Source organism: Gopherus evgoodei, chromosome 24, assembly GCF_007399415.2.
Source record: "Gopherus evgoodei ecotype Sinaloan lineage chromosome 24, rGopEvg1_v1.p, whole genome shotgun sequence".
Classification (NCBI taxonomy): Eukaryota; Metazoa; Chordata; order Testudines; family Testudinidae; genus Gopherus; species Gopherus evgoodei.
In genome coordinates, this window is record NC_044345.1 from 941,011 (window position 1) to 959,075 (window position 18,065).

Below are 18,065 nucleotides of genomic sequence, written 5' to 3' on the forward strand. Positions count from 1 at the left end.
CAAAGCCAGCATGTCCCTGACCTCTCTTTCAAGATCCTGCGCAGTTTTACCAGTGACCCGAAAAGGGGAGCATCTTATAGGGGCATGTGACCCGGTCTCCACCCGGTGGACAGTCAAATTAGTGCGTCCAGGCTGGTTGGAAAACAGCTGTCGGTACAGATGCAGCACCCCCCTGATCTCAGCATGCTGGCCCGGGGTCAGCTGATCAGAGAGGGGAATCGCCTCCACCGGGGAACCCGCTTTGGTCCCAGGGAATAGATCTACTAAGGGGTCATCTCCCTGCCCCTCCCAATGTCCACACACGGCCAACACCACATTCCCCCTGTCATAGTATGGTTTCATCATGTTCACATGGTACACCCGACGGTGATGTGCCCGGTTTGACAGCTCCACCACATAGTTTACCTCATTCAGTTGCTTGATAACCTTGAAGGGCCCTTCCCAGGCGGCCTGGAGTTTGTTTCTCCTCACGGGGATGAGAACCATCACCTGATCCCCGGTGGCGAAGGCACGGGCCCGTGCCGTGCGGTCATACCAGACCTTCTGCCTCCTCTGGGCTCGGGCCAGATTCTCCCTGGCCAGGCCCATGAGCTTGGCCAGTCTTTCCCGGAAGGTCAGGACATACTCCACCACTGACTCTCCCTCGGGAGCGGCCTTCCCCTCCCATTCGTCCCTCATCAGGTCTAGGGGCCCCCTCACCCGCCTTCCATACAACAGTTCGAAAGGTGAAAACCCGGTAGATTCCTGGGGTACCTCCCTGTACGCAAACAGCAGGTGAGGTAAGTACTTGTCCCAATCTTGTGGATGCTGGTTCATAAATGTTTTTACCATCCTCTTCAGCGTCCCGTTGAACCTTTCTACCAGCCCATCGGACCGGGGGTGATACGCTGAGGCCCAGTTGTGCTGGACCCCACATTTCTGCCATAAGGACCGGAGCAGGGCCGACATGAAGTTGGACCCCTGGTCCGTTAAGACCTCCTTGGGGAACCCCACCCGGCTGAAAATTGTCAGCAGCGCATCTGCTACTGTGTCTGCTTCGATAGAGGACAAGGCCACCGCCTCGGGGTAGCGAGTGGCAAAATCCACCACCACCAGGATGTATTTCTTCCCTGACCGGGTCGTCTTGCTGAGGGGTCCCACTATGTCCACGGCCACCTTCTGGAAAGGTTCTTCTATGATGGGTAAAGGCCTCAAAGCCGCTTTCCCCTTGTCCCGGGCCTTCCCCACCCTCTGGCAGGGGTCACAGGATTGGCAGTACTGTCGGACATGGGTAAAGACCCCAGGCCAGTAAAAGTTCTGTAGCAGCCTCTGCCTGGTGCACCGGATTCCCTGGTGCCCTGCGAGAGGGATGTCAAGGGCCAGGTACAGTAGCTTGTGGCGAAACTTCTGGGGAACCACCAGCTGCCTCCTGATCCCCCATGACTCTACTTCCCCTGGGGGAGCCCATTCTCGGTACAGGAACCCCTTCTCCCACAGGAACCTCTCCTTGCAACCTCTCCTCATGGTCTGTACCGCACTAAGGTCAGCCCGGTCCCGGTGCTTCCGCAGGGAGGGATCTTTCTGCAACTCGGCCTGGAACTCAGCAGCTGGGACAGGGATGGGGACCGGCTCTCTCTTGCTGGCTGGGTCTGAGGCCGCAGCCTCTCTGAACCGTGCCCCTGGGCGTTCCCCGCTCCCTGAGTTAGGGTCCTGCACCTCAGGTCGAGTACCTTCCCCGTTGTCGGGGAGCAGTGCCATTTGCCGACTCTGACTACGAGTCACGACCAGGGCACTCTGGGTGTTACTAGGCCAGTCCTCAAGGTCCCCTCCCATTAACACGTCAGTGGGCAAATATTGGTGTACCCCCACATCCTTGGGGCCCTCCTTGGCCCCCCATTTCAGGTGTACTCTTGCCACAGGTACCTTGAATGGGGTCCCGCCCACGCCCATCAGGTCAGGTAGGTGTCGGGCACCATCCGATCTGAGGCCACAACCTCGGGCCGGGCCAGCGTCACCTCTGCGCCCATGTCCCAGTACCCAGTGACCTTCCTCCCATCCACTTCCAGGGAAACAATGCACTCTTTCCGGAGGGGCAGCCCCGCGCCCACCCGGTAAACCAAAAACCCGGAGCCTGGAGCATCCACAGGTGGTATGTTGCCAACCCCCCTTTCCTGGGAATGTAGCCCCTCCTCCGATTGGGTTTTTACCCAGTCCACCCTCTGCGGGTTGGGTCTGCTTGGTCTGTCCCTGAGCTTGGGGCACTGGGCCCGTATGTGACCTCGTTGGCCACAGCGATAGCAGCCCATATCTCATGGGTCCCCTTGAGTGGGTCGGAGGGACCTGCCGCTGGATGTTCCCCTTTTGGGGGGGTTCTCCATAGGCCCCCTTTGGGAGGTCCCATGATGACTCTCTCTCTGCGTTGAGGCAGGCCTGCTCCTTCGAGACTGCTCCCTGCCATCCCCTGCCCGACTGTCCACAAATTGGTCGGCCAGCTGGCCTGCATGCTGCGGGGTCTCCGGCTTCTGGTCCATCAACCACAGCCTCAGGTCGGACGGGCACTGCTCGTACAGGTGCTCCAGTATGAATAGGTCAAGCAGGCCCTCTTTAGTTTGGGCCCCAGCTGTCCACTTGCGGGCATACCCCTGCGCCCGGTTGACCAGTTGTAGGTATGTGACCTCACGGGTTTTACGCTGGCTCCGGAACTTTTTCCGGTACATCTCAGGAGTCAGCCCAAACTCGCGGAGCACGGCCTGTTTGAACAGTTCGTAGTCCCCTGCCTCCGCCCCTTTCAGTCGGCTGTACACCTCCACGGCTGTGGAGTCCAGTAAGGGGGTGAGAACTGCGATCCTGTCTGCAGGGTCAACCCTGTGCAGCTCGCAGGCCTTCTCAAAGGCCGTCAGGAAGGTATCTATGTCCTCCCCCTCCTTACGCCGGGGCAGCATGTGCTTATCAAAGCTCTTTGTAGGCTTGGGTCCCCCCTCACTCACCACAGCCGGGGCCTCACTGCTCCTCAGCTGGGCCAGGTCCAGCTCATGTTTACGCTGTTTCTCCTTCTCCTCCCACTCACGCTGGCGCTGGTTCTCCTCATGTTTACGCTGTTTCGCCTTCTCCTCCAGCTTTTGCCTCTTTAACTCGAGCTTCTCCCTTTCATATTCCAGCCGCGTCCGCTCCACGGATGCCGAGCGTTGCCGGGAGGATCCCCTGCTGGGGGGTGAGCTTCGCTGGGCAGATCCCCTGCTGGCCGGGGGTGTCACGGTGCCCTCGGTATACACTGGGCTCCTCCCCGCCCTTCCCCTAGGCCTAGGAAGGGGGGGTCTCGGGAAGCCCTCGTCCGCCGGCTGACCACTCCCAGCGGGGACAGACACTGGTGCCAGCACTGCATCTGCCCGGCTGCTTCCCTCAGAGACAGGGCTCCGTTCATTCATGCGGTCTCCCTGCTCCAGCTGGGCAATCAGCTGGTCCTTGGTGCATCTCCCCGGGCGCAACCCCCTCTGCTTGCATAGCTCCAGCAGGTCACACTTGCGCCGCTTGGCATACATCTTCCTGCTGACCACTCACAGGCCGGGGTGCTGGCCGCTCCCCACGGTTTCCAGGGGGACCCCTAGTGCACCAGCCCTTCCTGAGGTCACCACCTCTCTGCCAGGGTCAAGCTGCAGACTCCTCCGCCCCTGGGCCCGCTCGCTGTAATCCCCCGGGGGACCCTGTTACTGCAAAGTCCTTCTGGCTGGTCACACACTCCCAGGGGTTAACCATCCCTTCGTTTTACTGCTCCCCAGTCACTTACTGCAGGAAGCGCCGTCCACGGGGTGCAGTATATCCCACCTCTGCCACCAGTTGTCACAGAGTGTGGGGAGTCCGGCCCTGCACCCCTCTTCCTGGGACCCAAGGTGACTCTTAGCCAGCCAGTAAAACAGAAGGTTTATTGGACAACAGGAACACAGGTTACAGCAGAGCTTGCAGGCACTGTCAGGACCCCTCCACCGAGTCCTTCTGGGCTTTCAGGGTGCTTGGATCCTAGCTAGGATACTCTGAATTCCGCCCACACAGCCCCAAGCCCAAACTCAAACTGCTTCCCTCCTGCCACTCCCTTCCTTTGTCCCCTTCCCGGGCAAAGGTGTCGACCTTTCCCCTCCCTTACCTAGCTCAGGTTACAGGCCCTGGCATCCTCCATGCCCTAAAGTCCTCCCCTGCTCTCCCACCCCCCACACAGACAGTCCCTACTGCATCACAGACCCTGTCGACTAATAAGCCTCTGTTTTACAATGCTGGTTAAGAGAGACGTCTGACTGCAAAGTGGGGGTGCAGGGCCATGTGGCTTCCTCAGGACCCTGCCAGGTGGGACTCGCTGTGGGAAGCGCATGGAGGGGCAGAGGATGCTGAATGCTCCGAGGTCAGACCCAGGAAGGTGAAGCCGTGTGAGCTTCTTGCCTTGGCGACAGTCTGATCAGAGAGAGGAGGCGCCCCCAGAGTCCTGCCGGGCTTCGTATGGAGCAGTTCCAGAGCATCGCCCGGGGACTCCATGACACCAGGTAATTGGAGTGGCCATTGTCCTCTGGGACACCCCACAGGCATGGGGTCCAGGGAGCTCGTCAGGATCATGCCTGTATCTCCGCAAAGAGCAAACTGCCTTTCTCCCCACTTAGTTACCCAGGCACCACATAGGGCAAACTGAGGCACGCACAATAGTCATCCAAAATATTATGAAAAATTCCCACTGTGTCAGAGCCCAGCCCACTGGGTGGGGCCTCCCTCCCTTCCCACCTGCTTGCAGGTGCTGCTATAAAGCTCCAGCCGCAGAGCCGTTGCCAGTTCCCGATTCCTGGATTGTCGAGAGCCCTGCGGGCTAACGGGAGGCGAGCGAGGCAGAGACAGAGCCCAGTGCTGGGGCCCCCGGGGTCGAGCCCCCCACCCCCTCACCTGCCATGAAGCCCCAAAGCCTGGGCACAGCTGCCCTGCAGCTGGGTCTAGGGCTGCTGCTGCTGCTGGCCACAGGTGAGCCTTTGCCGGGGGCCGTCGGGGCTGAGTGGCACTTGGAGCTGGATTGGACCCACCCAGGAGCTCTGGGCTGCTCAGATGGGGCCTATCAGCTGTTGCTGCCAACACAGGGCTGATTCCGCTGCCTTTATGCGCTGATCTGCCCCTTGACGGGGGGACAATGGGCAAGTGGGGCCTGATTGTCCCAGACTCCGCAGTGACCTAGAGGACCATGGGCAATGCCTGTCACTCCTGGGGTCCCCTCTGCCCATCCCCCTCTTGGACACAGATCTTGTGGGGTCCCCTCTCCCTGGGGTGGGTGCTTTGGGGAGCCCCTTCTCCTCCCCCAGGGCCCCTTTCTGAGGGTCCCCAGAGGCAGCGGGTTGGGACCCAGGAGGGCGTTGGCCGACAGTCATTGGTGCCTCTCCCCGGGGGCTGACCCTGGTGGGTCTGGGCTGTGTCGCTCTGGCTGAGCCCAGTGCTAACGGCCTGGGTCCAGTCAGGGAAGCCCGGCAGGGAACGTCCTGTCCAGGACTCCTGGGGGCAGCACGTGGATCCCTGACTGCCCCGAGTGACCTGCCAGAGGCCAGGACACGGCGCCCCAAGAGAAGGGGGGCTGTTAGCCCCAGGCTGGCCCCGGCTGCAGGCTCAGGCCGAGGGCGTCTTTATGGCTCCCAGGACTGTGGGGCCCGTGGGCCTCCTGTGAACGGGCAGCGCTGCCCCTGGCTGGCCGGCCTCTCTGCATCGGGGTGGGCTGCTGGGTTTGCGGCAGGAATTGCTCCACAGGACGCCCCAGCTGGGCGCGTCGAGGCCCAGGAAGGACAGGGTCAGAGCCTCAGCCGCTCTCACTGCCCGGGGGGTGTCGGCAGGCGGAGGAGAGGCCAGGAGGGGCAGGGAGGGCCCTACCCGTGGGGCTCAGCCCCATCCATCTATGGCAAGGAGGGAAGCAGAGCCTAGCCCAGCCAGCCATACGTCTCACTCCACGTGCGGCACATAGGGCTGGGGGCGTGGGGAAACCTCTGGGGAACCCACATGGTGATGGCAGCTCCCCCGGGACCCTGCAGGGCTTGTCTGCCTAGGATCTTGTGGCAGTGAGTTCCCCAGGCTAGTCACATGCTGTGGAAAATAACTGCCTCTATCTCGAGTGCAGCTGATGGTGCTGGGGGTTTCTGCTCCTCACTTGCACCCCACGTTTTGTTCTGTTTTCTCTGAACTGAATGGACTGATTCTCTCCTAGGCTATACAACCACCACCCTGACACCCCCCAGTGACACAATGACCACAGCACCTCAAGGGGACGACACCACCCCGACATCCCCCGAAGGCACCACCACCCCCGCACCTTCCAGTGGCACCCCCACCCCCACACCCCAAGGGGACACCACCACCTCGACATCCCCCAAAGGCACCCCCACCCCCACACCTTCCAGTGGCACCACCACCCCCACGCCCCAAGGGGACACCACCACCCTGACATCCCCCGGTGACACCACCACCCCCACGCCCCAAGAGGACACCGCCACCCCCGCATCTCCCGGTGACACCACCACCCCCACGCCCCAAGGGGACACCACCACCCTGACATCCCCCGGTGACAGCACCACCCCCACGCCCCAAGGGGACACCACCACCCCAACATCTCCTGGTGACACCACCACCCCCACGCCCCAAGAGGACACCACCACCCCCGCATCTCCCGCTGACACCACCACCCCCATGCCCCAAGGGGACATCACCACCCCAACATCTCCTGGTGACACCACCACCCCCGCACCCCAAGGGGACACCACCTCCGCGACAACCCCCGGTGACACCACCACCGTGGCACCTCCCAGTGACACCACCACCCCTACGCCCCAAGGGGACACCACCAACCCCACACCCCAAGGGGACAGCACCACCCCGACATCGCCCGGTGACGCCACCACCCCTACACCCCAAGGGGACACCACCACCCCGATATCTCCCAGTGACATCACCACCCCTGTGCCCCAAGGGGACATCACCACCCCAACATCTCCCGCTGACACCACCACCCCCACGCCCCAAGGGGACACCACCACCCCGACATCCCCCGGTGACACCACCACCCCCGTGCCCCAAGGGGACACCACCACCCTGGTACCTCCTGGCAATACCACCACCGCTGCGCCCCAAGGAGACACGACCACCCCGGCACCCCAAGGGGACACCACCACCCCAGCACCCAAAGGGGACACCACCACCCCGGCACCTCCCGGCGACACCACCACCACAGCACCTCAAGGGGACACCACCACCCCGGCACCGCCTGGTGACACCACCACCCCCACACCCCAAGGAGACACCACCACCCCGGCACTGCCTGGCGACATCACCACCCCAGCACCCCAAGGGGACACCACCACTGTGGCATCTCCCAGTGACACCACCACCCCTGTGCCCCAAGGGGACATCACCCCAACATCCCCCGGTGACACCACCACCCCGGTACCTCCCAGTGACACCACCACCCCAGCACCTCCCGGCGATGCCACAAGCCCCGTGCCCCAAGGGGACACCACCACCCCCGCGCCCCAAGGGGACACGACCACCACAGCACCTCCCGGCAACACCATCACCCCCGCGCCCCAAGGGGACACCACCACCCCTGTGCTCCAAGGGGACACCATCACCCCGGCACCTCCCGGAGACACCACCACCCCCACGCCCCAAGGGGACACAATGACCCCAGCCCCCAAAGGGGACACCACCACCTCGGCTACACCCGGTGACACCACCCCCCCCGCACCCGAAGGGGACACTACCACCTCGGCAGCTCCCGGGGACACCATCACCCCAGCACCCCAAGGGGACACCACCACCCAGGCACCTGAAGGGGATACCACCACCCTGGCACCTCCCGGCGACACCACCACCCGAGCACCCCAAGGCAACACCACCACTGTGGCACCTCTCGGTGACACCAGCACCCCTGCGCCCCAAGGGGACACCACCACCTCAACATCCCCCGGTGACACCACCACCCCGGTACCTCCCAGTGACACCACCACCCCGGCACTTCAAGGGGACACTATCCCCCCCATACCCCAAGGGGACACGACTACCCCGGCACCTCCCGGTGACACCACCACCCCTACGCCCCAAGGGGACACCACCACCCCGGCACCTCCCACCGACACCACCACCCCCGTGACCCAAGGGGACACCACCACCCCGGCACCTCCCGGCTACACCACCCCCCCCGCACCCCAAGGGGACACGACCAACCCAGCACACCAAGTGGACACCACCACCCTGGCACCTCCCGGTGACACCACCACCCCGGCACCCCAAGGGGACACCACCACCCCGGCACCTCCCGGCGACACCACCACCCCGGCACCCCAAGGGGACACCACCACGCCGGTACCTCCCGGCGATGCCACAACCCCTGTGCCCCAAGGGGACACCACCACCCCGGCACCTCCCGGTGACACCACCCCCCCAGCACCCCAAGGGGACACCACCACCCCGGCACCTCCAGGCGACACCACCACCCCTGCGCCCCAAGGGGATACCACCACCCCGGTACCTCCCGGTGATGCCACAACCCCTGTGCCCCAAGGGGACATCACCACCCCGGCACTTCCCGGTGACACCACCCCCCCTGCACCCCAAGGGGACACGACTACCCCGGCACCCCAAGGGGACACCACCACCCCGGCACCTCCCGGCGACACCACCACCCCCGTACCCCAAGGGGACACAACCACCCCGGCACCCCAAGGGGACACCACCACCCCGGCACCCCCCGGCAACACCACCACCCCTGCGCCCCAAGGGGACACCACCACCCCAGCACCTCCCGGTGACACCACCACCCCCGCGCCCCAAGGGGACACCACCACCCCGGCGCCTCCCGCTGACACCACCACCCCCGCGCCCCAACGGGACACCACCACCCCGGCACCTCCCGCTGACACCACCACCCCCGCGCCCCAAGGGGACACCACCACCCTGGCACCTCCCGGTGACGCCACAACCCCCGCACCCCAAGGGGACACGACCACCCTGGTACCTCCCGGCGATACCACCACCGCTGCGCCTCAAGGGGACACCACCACCCCGGCACCCCAAGAGGACACCACCACCCCAGCACCCAAAGGGGACACCACCACCGCGGCACATCCTGGCGACACCACCACCCCTACACCCCAAGGGGACACCACCACCCCGGCACCTCCCACCGACACCACCACCCCCGCACCCCAAGGGGACACGACCAACCCGGCACCCCAAGTGGACACCACCACCCTGGCACCTCCCGGCGACACCACCCCCCCCGTACCCCAAGGGGACACGACCACCCTGGCACACCAAGGGGACACCACCATCCCGGCACCTCCCGGCGACACCACCACCCTGGCACCCCAAGGGGACACCACCACCCCGGCACCTCTCGGCGACACCACCACCCCTGCGCCCCAAGGGGATACCACCACCCCGGTACCTCCCGGCGATGCCACAACCCCTGCGCCCCAAGGGGACACTACAACCCCGGCACCTCCCGGTGACACCACCCCCCTCGCACCCCAAGGGGACACCACCACCCCGGCACTTCCCGGCGATACCACCCCCTCCGTACCCCAAGGGGACACAACCACCCCGGCACCCCAAGGGGACACCACCACCGCGGCACCTCCCGGCAACACCACCCCCCCCGCACCCCAAGGGGAAACCACCACCCCGGCACCTCCCGGCGACACCACCACCCCTGCGCCCCAAGGGGACACCACCAACCCAGTACCTCCCGGTGACACCACCACCCCTGTGCCCCAAAGGGACACCACCACCCCGGCACCTCCCGCTGACACCACCACCCCCGCGCCCCAAGGGGACACGACCACCCCGGCACCTCCCGCTGACACCACCACCCCCGCACCCCAAGGGGACACCACCACCACCCCCCCTGCACCCCAAGGGGAAACCACTACCCCGGCACCTCCCGGTGACACCACCACCCCTGCACCCCAAGGGGACACCACCACCCCAGTACCTCCCGGTGACACCACCACCCCTGCGCCCCAAAGGGACACCACCACCCCGGCACCTCCCGCTGACACCACCACCCCTGCGCCCCAAGGGGACACCACCACCCCGGTACCTCCCGGCAACACCACCACCCCCGCGCCCCAAGGGGACACGACCACCCCGGCACCTCCCGCTGACACCACCACCGCTGCGCCTCAAGGGGACACCACCACCCCGGCACCCCAAGAGGACACCACCACCCCAGCACCGAAAGGGGACACCACCACCCCGGCACATCCCGGCGACACCACCACCCCTACACCCCAAGGGGACACCACCACCCCGGCACCTCCCGGCGACACCACCACCCCCGTGCCCCAAGGGGACACGACCACCCCGGCACCGCCTGGAGACACCACCACCCCCACACCCCAAAGAGACACCACCACCCTGGCACCGCCTGGCGACACCACCACCCCAGCACCCCAAGGGGACACCACCACTGTGGCATCTCCCAGTGACACCACCACCCCTGTGCCCCAAGGGGACATCACCCCAACATCCCCCGGTGACACCACCACCCCGGTACCTCCCAGTGACACCACCACCCCAGCACCTCCCGGCGATGCCACAAGCCCCGTGCCCCAAGGGGACACCACCACCCCCGCGCCCCAACGGGACACGACCACCACAGCACCTCCCAGTGACACCACCACCCCGGCACCTCCCGGCGACGCCACAATCCCCGTGCCCCAAGGGGATACCACCAGCCCTGCACCTCCTGGTGACACCACCACCATGGCACCTCCCGGTGACACCACCACCCCCGCGCGGCAAGGGGACACAACGACCCCAGCACCCAAAGGGGACACCACCACCTCGGCTATTCCCGGTGACACCACCCCCCCCGCACCCCAAGGGGACACTACCACCTCGGCAGCTCCTGGGGACACCACCACCCCAGCACCCCAGGGGGACACCACCACCCCGGCACCTCCCGGCGACACCACCACCCCTGCGCCCCAAGGGGACACCACCACCCCGGCACCTCTTGGTGACACCACCGCCCCCGCACCTCAAGGGGACACAACCACCCCGGCACCCCAAGGGGACACCACCACCGCGGCACCTCCCGGCAACACCACCCCCCCCGAACCCCAAGGGGACACAACCACCCCGGCACCCCAAGGGGACACCACCACCGCGGCACCTCCCGGCAACACCACCCCCTCCGCACCCCAAGGGGACACCACCACCCCGGCACCTCCCGGCGACACCACCACCCCTGTGCCCCAAGGGGACACCACCACCCCGGCACCTCCCGGTGACACCAACACCCACGCGCCCCAAGGGGACACCACCACCCCGGCACCTCCCGGTGACACCAACACCCACGCGCCCCAAGGGGACACCACCACCCCGGCACCTCCCGGTGACACCACCACCACAGCACCCCAAGGGGACACCACCACCCCGGCACCTCCCGGCGACACCACCCCCCCCGAACCCCAAGGGGACACAACCACCCCGGCACCCCAAGGGGACACCACCACCGCGGCTCTGGGTCCCTCTGCCCCTCTCCAGCCGGCTCTGGGGAGACACCCCCCCCGACCCTGCCCTCGGCTCTGGGCCCCTCTGCCCCTCTCAGGCCGGCTTGGGGAGACACCCCCCCCCGACCCTGCCCTCGGCTCTGGGCCCCTCTGCCCCTCTCCATCCAGCTCTGGGGAGACACCCCCCCCGACCCTGCCCTCGGCTCTGGGCCCCTCTGCCCCTCTCCAGCCGGCTCTGGGGAGACACCCCCCCGACCCTGCCCTCGGCTCTGGGCCCCTCTGTCCCTCTCCAGCCGGCTCTGGGGAGACACACCCCCCCCGACCCTGCCCTCGGCTCTGGGCCCCTCTGTCCCTCTCCATCCAGCTCTGGGGAGACACCCCCCCGACCCTGCCCTCGGCTCTGGGCCCCTCTGCCCCTCTCCAGCCAGCTCTGGGGAGACACCCCCCCGACCCTGCCCTCAACTCTGGGCCCCTCTGCCCCTCTCCAACCGGCTCTGGGGAGACACCCCCCCCCGACCCTGCCCTCGGCTCTGAGCCCCTCTACAACCAGCTCTGGGGAGATACTCCCCCAACCCTGCCCTCGGGTCTGGGCCCCTCTGCCCCTCTCCAACCGGCTCTGGGGAGACACCCCCCCACGACCCTGCCCTCGACTCTGAGCCCCTCTACAACCAGCTCTGGGGAGACACCCCCCCGACCCTGCCCTCGGCTCTGGGCCCCTCTGTCCCTCTCCAGCCGGCTCTGGGGAGACACCCCCCCAACCCTGCCCTCGGCTCTGGGCCCCTCTGTCCCTCTCCAGCCGGCTCTGGGGAGACACCCCCCGACCCTGCCCTCGGCTCTGGGCCTCTCTGTCCCTCTCCAGCCGGCTCTGGGGAGACACCCCCCCGACCCTGCCCTCGGCTCTGGGCCCCTCTGCCCCTCTCCATCCAGCTCTGGGGAGACACCCCCCCGACTCTGCCCTCGGCTCTGGGCCCCTCTGCCCCTCTCCAGCCGGCTGTGGGGAGACACCCCCCCGACCCTGCCCTCGGCTCTGGGCCCCTCTGCCCCTCTCCAGCCGGCTCTGGGGAGACACCCCCCCGACCCTGCCCTCGGCTCTGGGCCTCTCTGTCCCTCTCCAGCCGGCTCTGGGGAGACACCCCCCCCGACCCTGCCCTCGGCTCTGGGCCCCTCTGCCCCTCTCCAGCCGGCTCTGGGGAGACACCCCCCCGACCCTGCCCTCGGCTCTGGGCCCCTCTGCCCCTCTCCAGCCGGCTCTGGGGAGACACCCCCCCCGACCCTGCCCTCGGCTCTGGGCCCCTCTGCCCCTCTCCAGCCGGCTCTGGGGAGACACCCCCCCGACCCTGCCCTCGGCTCTGGGCCCCTCTGTCCCTCTCCAGCCGGCTCTGGGGAGACACACCCCCCCCGACCCTGCCCTCGGCTCTGGGCCCCTCTGTCCCTCTCCAGCCGGCTCTGGGGAGACACCCCCCCGACCCTGCCCTCGGCTCTGGGCCCTCTGTCCCTCTCCAGCCGGCTCTGGGGAGACACCCCCCCTACCCTGCCCTCGGCTCTGGGCCCCTCTGTCCCTCTCCAGCCGGCTCTGGGGAGACACCCCCCCGACCCTGCCTTCGGCTCTGGGCCCCTCTGTCCCTCTCCAGCTGGCTGTGGGGAGACACCCCCCCGACCCTGCCCTCGGCTCTGGGCCCGTCTGCCCCTCTCCAGCCAGCTCTGGGGAGACACCCCCCCGACCCTGCCCTCGGCTCTGGGCCCCTCTGCCCCTCTCCAGCCGGCTCTGGGGAGACACCCCCCCGACCCTGCCCTCGGCTCTGGGCCCCTCTGCCCCTCTCCAGCCGGCTCTGGGGAGACACCCCCCCGACCCTGCCCTCGGCTCTGGGCCCCTCTGCCCCTCTCCAGCCGGCTCTGGGGACACACTCTCTGCCCCTGCACCCCAGAGAGGAGCAAGGAAGGTTGGCAGGGCCGGGGCAGATCCGCCAAGCTGGGTGCTCCCTGCCCCTCCCCCCAGAGCCGGCTGGGGTGCTGGCAGTGACTCTGTTCCCCTCTGTCTGTGACAGTACCTCAATATCTACGGCTGCCCAACGTGCCTGAATGGGCAGAACTACCTGGGATTTACTGATCTGCGTTTCAGGTACAGTGTGTGCCATGGGGCTGCCCCAGCTGTGGGCAGGGGAGGGGGCAGCCTGCTGCCTCCTGGGCTGCCGGGGGGGGCTGGAGAAAGGTGAGGAGAGAGCAGGTGACCCTGGGGTGTCATGTCCGACAGCCCAGAGCTTTGGTTGTCTGAGCCCGTGCTGGGCAGAGCTGGGGGGTAGGTGCAGGTAGATGATGTGGGGAGGCCAGTGCAGGAGCAGTTAGGAATGGGGGAGGTTGGTGCAGGGGCAGGTGGGAAGGGGGGAGGTTGATGCTGGGACAGGTGTGAATGGGGGAGCTGGGGCAGGGACAGGTGGGAATGGGGGAGGTTGGTGCAGGGGCAGGTGGGAAGGGGGGAGGTTGATGCCGGGACAGGTGGGAATGGGGGACCAGGGCAGGGACAGGTGGCAATGGGGGAGGTTGGTACTGAGACAGGTGGGAATGGGGGAGCTGGTGCAGGGATGCGAGAAGGGCCAGGACCAGACCCAGTTAACACCCCCTTTCTGGCACGCTCTGCAGCCAGGGCTCGGTGGTGACTGAGTCCGTCCTGCGGTACCAAGTGAGCAACACCAGCATCAGCGCCACCGACATTGAGCAGCAGCTGAGGAATAGTCTGAACAGCCAGAACACCACACATGGGCTCCGGCTGGACAATATCCGTGGTGAGCAGCCTCCAGCCAGGCCCCGCAGTGTCTCCACAACCACGTGTCCAGGGGTCCCTGTGCTGGGGGCTCAGCCCATGGCTGATCGGGGCTGGTGTCTATGGCCCTTGTGCAGAGCTCTGTGGAGACCGGGCTACCCTCAGGGGCTCCTCCAGCTCCCACCAGAGGCCCCTGGCTGGGCTGCTTTGGGGTGTGTGGAGGGTATCTGACCTGCCAGCCCAGCCCAGCCTGTATCTGTCCCGGGGAGGGAGGGCTCCTGTGCCCCCTGGCAGCACGGCCATTGAGAGCCGTCCTCACTGACCTGCACTGGGGCTGGGCCGCCGGCCATCACACTCAGCCTCTTCCCAGCACCCCAGGGCCAGGCCCCTTCCGACAGCCCCTGACTGTCCCTGGCCCTTCTGCCTGGCCAGCTGCATCCCCTGGCCTGGGCCTCTCTGCTGGGATCCCTCCCCTCTGGGTCCTCTCCAGCCCCTGACTGCTCCTACTTGTGTTTTAGCCAACTGTGACAGCTCTTCCCCAGCCACCACAGCACCAGCTCCCCTGGTGCCTGGCTGGGGCATTGCCCTGCTGGTCTTGGTCTGCGTTGGGCTGGTGCTGAGCATCCTCATCTTCATCCTGCTGGTGAGTGCCCCCCGCTGCCCATCCCTCCGGCCTCAGGCTCCCTGCAGCCTCTCTCCTTCTCCCTGCCTGATCCCACTGTGACGGGTTCCCCCCCTTCAGGGTCCCACATGGACCTGGAGTACCACTGAGCCCGCCTGACCCGCCAGCCTGGGCTCCCTCTCACACTGTGCTGCTGTGACAGGTTGCCAAGCTCTCCAAGATCCCTCTTTCCCCTGCATTCACACCGGCAGGGACGCACCCAGCTGCAGCTTCTCACAGCTGCTGAGATCAGCTCTGCCTGGGAAGGCTCCGCTAAGGAACTGCCCAGTTACTCAAGTGCACAACCCCCTTTGAAGGGTGAATCCAAAATTATACTACTTTGTGCTGCACAGAGAACTGTACAGCATACGCTCATGACATTTGCCCCCTCCCTGAATGTGGAGAGGAACAGACACTGGTTTCTGCCCCAAGTTATCATTTCCACACACATTGGTTTTAGACAAAACAGAAACAAGTTTGTTAACTACAAAAGATAGATTTTATGTGATTATAAGGGATAGCAAACAGATCAGAGCAGATTACCTAATAAATAAACAATACTGCAAACTGAGCTTACCACACGTGACAAAGTGGGAATGTTCATAATATTTTCTCTGAATACTGTGTTGGTGCCTCAGTTTCCCCTATGCAGTTCTTAACTATCTAGGTGGTGGGAGAAGGGATGTGATTGTTGCAGAGCCCTAGGGGGCCAGTGTGATGCCGTCTGCACAGAGAATGGCCGACACACTATCTCCTGGCAACTGATGGCCTGGGCCCCTCCTCTGCAAAGGTGCCAACTGAAGGTGTTTGAGAACAAAGAGATCAGGTGACCTCTTGGCCCTGGGAAAGAAACAAAGGGAGAGGAGGGGCTGGAGAGTTTCAGTTTGGAGCTGGCTGGGAAAATGGAGGGGAGACCAGACAGACCTCCTGGTCTCCGCTGGCCCCCCAAGATGGACCTGACTGAGGGGTCCTGTTGTCTGAACCTGCAAGACCTGTCTTGGACTGTGTTCCTGTCGTCTAAATAAACCTTCTGTTTTACTGGCTGGCTGAGAGTCTTGGTGAATCGCAGGAAGCTGGGGGTGCAGGGCCCTGACTCCCCCATACTCCGTGACACCACACTAGATAGGTAGGATATGAATTAGCAAATTCTTACCCTGAGTGATAAACAGGACGGCAGATTCTTAAGGCACAAGCTGCCTTTGCTTTGCAGCCTGGGTTTCCCAGGTTTTCATACACAGGCTAAAAATCCCTCTAGCCTGGGACCATCACTTCCCACAGTTGAGTCCTTGCCCCTCAGATGTTTCCAGGTGTGTTGTTGTACGGGGAGTGAGGTCCCCTCGTGATGTAATTTTCCCCCTTCTATATCTTCTTCCCGCTTGCTGGAAAGCTCTTCTGCTGTGACCTGGGTCAAACGGTTCCCACTGCATAGTGCTGTCTCTGAGAGGTTTCTGTTATACACAGTTCCTGGGGTGATCTTCATGCTCGTGTGCATTTCCTCAATGAGCCAGTAACATTGTTTGGCCTTTTTACTGTTGTACCTGAAAGGCTGCTTGTGGGTGTTTTCAACTTACAACCTGTTTCAGTAACACGCATACGGCCAAATGTCATAACTTCACATACAACGATAACACACACAACCTGACAAGATATCACTGTCTAGCAGATCAAGACTTTTAAAATGACACCTCACAAGGCAGACATTGTACAAAACACATCCCATGACATGACAGTGGTGAATCTTGGGGTGCCAAGGTGTCACACCAACCATCCCCTCCATGCCCCCCTCCACTCACCAGCCTCCTCTTGCCCCTCTAGATCGTCTGCTCACGTCTCAGGAAGAACCGTGGGAAGCTGGATCTGCTCAGCTCACAGACCTTGTACGAGCCCAGGAGCGAGTACCCCAGCTACCACACTTATGGACGCTTCAGCGCTCCCGACAAGAAGTAGAATCCCTTCAGTAACGTAAGCAGCTGGGGCTTGGTCCTGCCCTGAGGTGCCCCCTCACCCATCGTGTGCCCCAATGCCCGTCCCCATACACTGCCTGGGTACACCCTGGACGCCGGTGCCCAGTACATGGCAGCCCTGCCAGGCACATGCTGGGGGTACCAGTGGCTGGTGCTGATGGCAGATGCCCCCCCATTGCTTACTGACGGGGCAGGGATTCGGTGGGGTGGGGCTGGGGGTTTGGTCAGCTCATTCCAGAAAATGTCACCAGAGAGAGGAACACAAACTCTGCAGGGCTGGTGATGGTGGTGGTTTTGGTTAGTGCATTATAGTGGCACAGTGCTTCCTGCGGTCCTAATTGTGTCCCACCCAATGCACCCCCCCCCAGGAAAGTGCTGAGGGGAGAGGGTAAAGGGCACGAGGGGGTCCCAGCGCCAGAAACGGGAGCACCGGGCACTGCTGCACTTTTCAGCTCGTCGGGGGGGGATGTGCTGGGGGCGATGCGATGGGGGGAACTCCTGGGGTAGATGGGGGGTGGTTATGGGGTGTGATCCTGTGGGATTATAGGGCGTGGTCTTGGTTTGGTTATGGGGTATGGGCCTGGGGCAATGCAATGGGGCAGGGCCGGTTCCAGGCCCCAGCACGCCAAGCGCGTGCTTGGGGTGGCATGCCGCTGGGGGTGCTCTGCCGGTTGCCTGGAGGGCGGCAGGCGGCTCCGGTGGACCTCCCACAGGCGTTCCTGCGGAGGGTCCACTGGTCCCGTGGCTCCGGTGGAGCATCCGCAGGGACACCTGCGGGAGGTCCACTGGAGCCGCAGGACCAGCGAGCGGCAGAGCGCCACCCGCGGCGTGCCACCGTGCTTGGGGCAGTAAATTGGCTAGAGCCGGCCCTGCAACGGGGGGTGGGCCTGGGGGATTATACAGCAAGGTCCTGGGGGGTGGTGCTGGGGCGGGGGGGAGTGCATGTTCCTGGGGGCGGGGGCAGGAGACTGGCCTCGCTAGAGCCAGGGGAAATATTGTTCTCCCCAGTCAGGTGGCTGCAGCCCAGGCCTCGAGTGGCCCCAGCCCCCCTCGCTGTGTTAATCACTCATGGGGCAGCTCCCAGCTGATGTGAAACCAGCAGCTAAATAAACAGCAGCCAATGGGGCAGGCTGGTGACTCTGCCCAGGTCTCTGGGGGCCGCTAGTCCTGTCCCTGCCATGGCCTGG

At 64.7% G+C, this 18,065-nt stretch overlaps 1 protein-coding gene across 1 annotated transcript; it reads left to right on the forward strand.

Moving 5' to 3' along the window:
- The first annotated feature begins 4,901 nt into the window (after positions 1-4,901).
- On the forward strand, positions 4,902-16,861 carry LOC115639605 (mucin-2-like). Its single transcript, XM_030542588.1, has 9 exons — positions 4,902-4,971; positions 6,191-7,030; positions 7,274-8,053; positions 8,972-9,484; positions 10,058-10,881; positions 13,541-13,614; positions 14,133-14,275; positions 14,772-14,896; positions 16,730-16,861. The coding sequence occupies exons 1-9, from the start codon at positions 4,902-4,904 to the stop codon at positions 16,859-16,861; spliced, it is 3,501 nt and encodes a 1,166-aa protein (XP_030398448.1).
- The last annotated feature ends 1,204 nt before the right edge of the window (positions 16,862-18,065 follow it).

What these genes read in the sequence shown, in the direction of transcription:
- LOC115639605 (XM_030542588.1), top strand. Translation starts at nt 4,902, where the DNA reads ATGAAGCCCCAAAGCCTGGGCACAGCTGCCCTGCAGCTGGGTCTAGGG. An exon ending in GACTACCCCGGCACCTCCCG is followed by an intron (nt 8,054 to 8,971) that starts GTGACACCACCA and finishes CCGCACCCCAAG; the next exon opens with GGGACACGACCACCCTGGTA. An exon ending in TTTACTGATCTGCGTTTCAG is followed by an intron (nt 13,615 to 14,132) that starts GTACAGTGTGTG and finishes CACGCTCTGCAG; the next exon opens with CCAGGGCTCGGTGGTGACTG.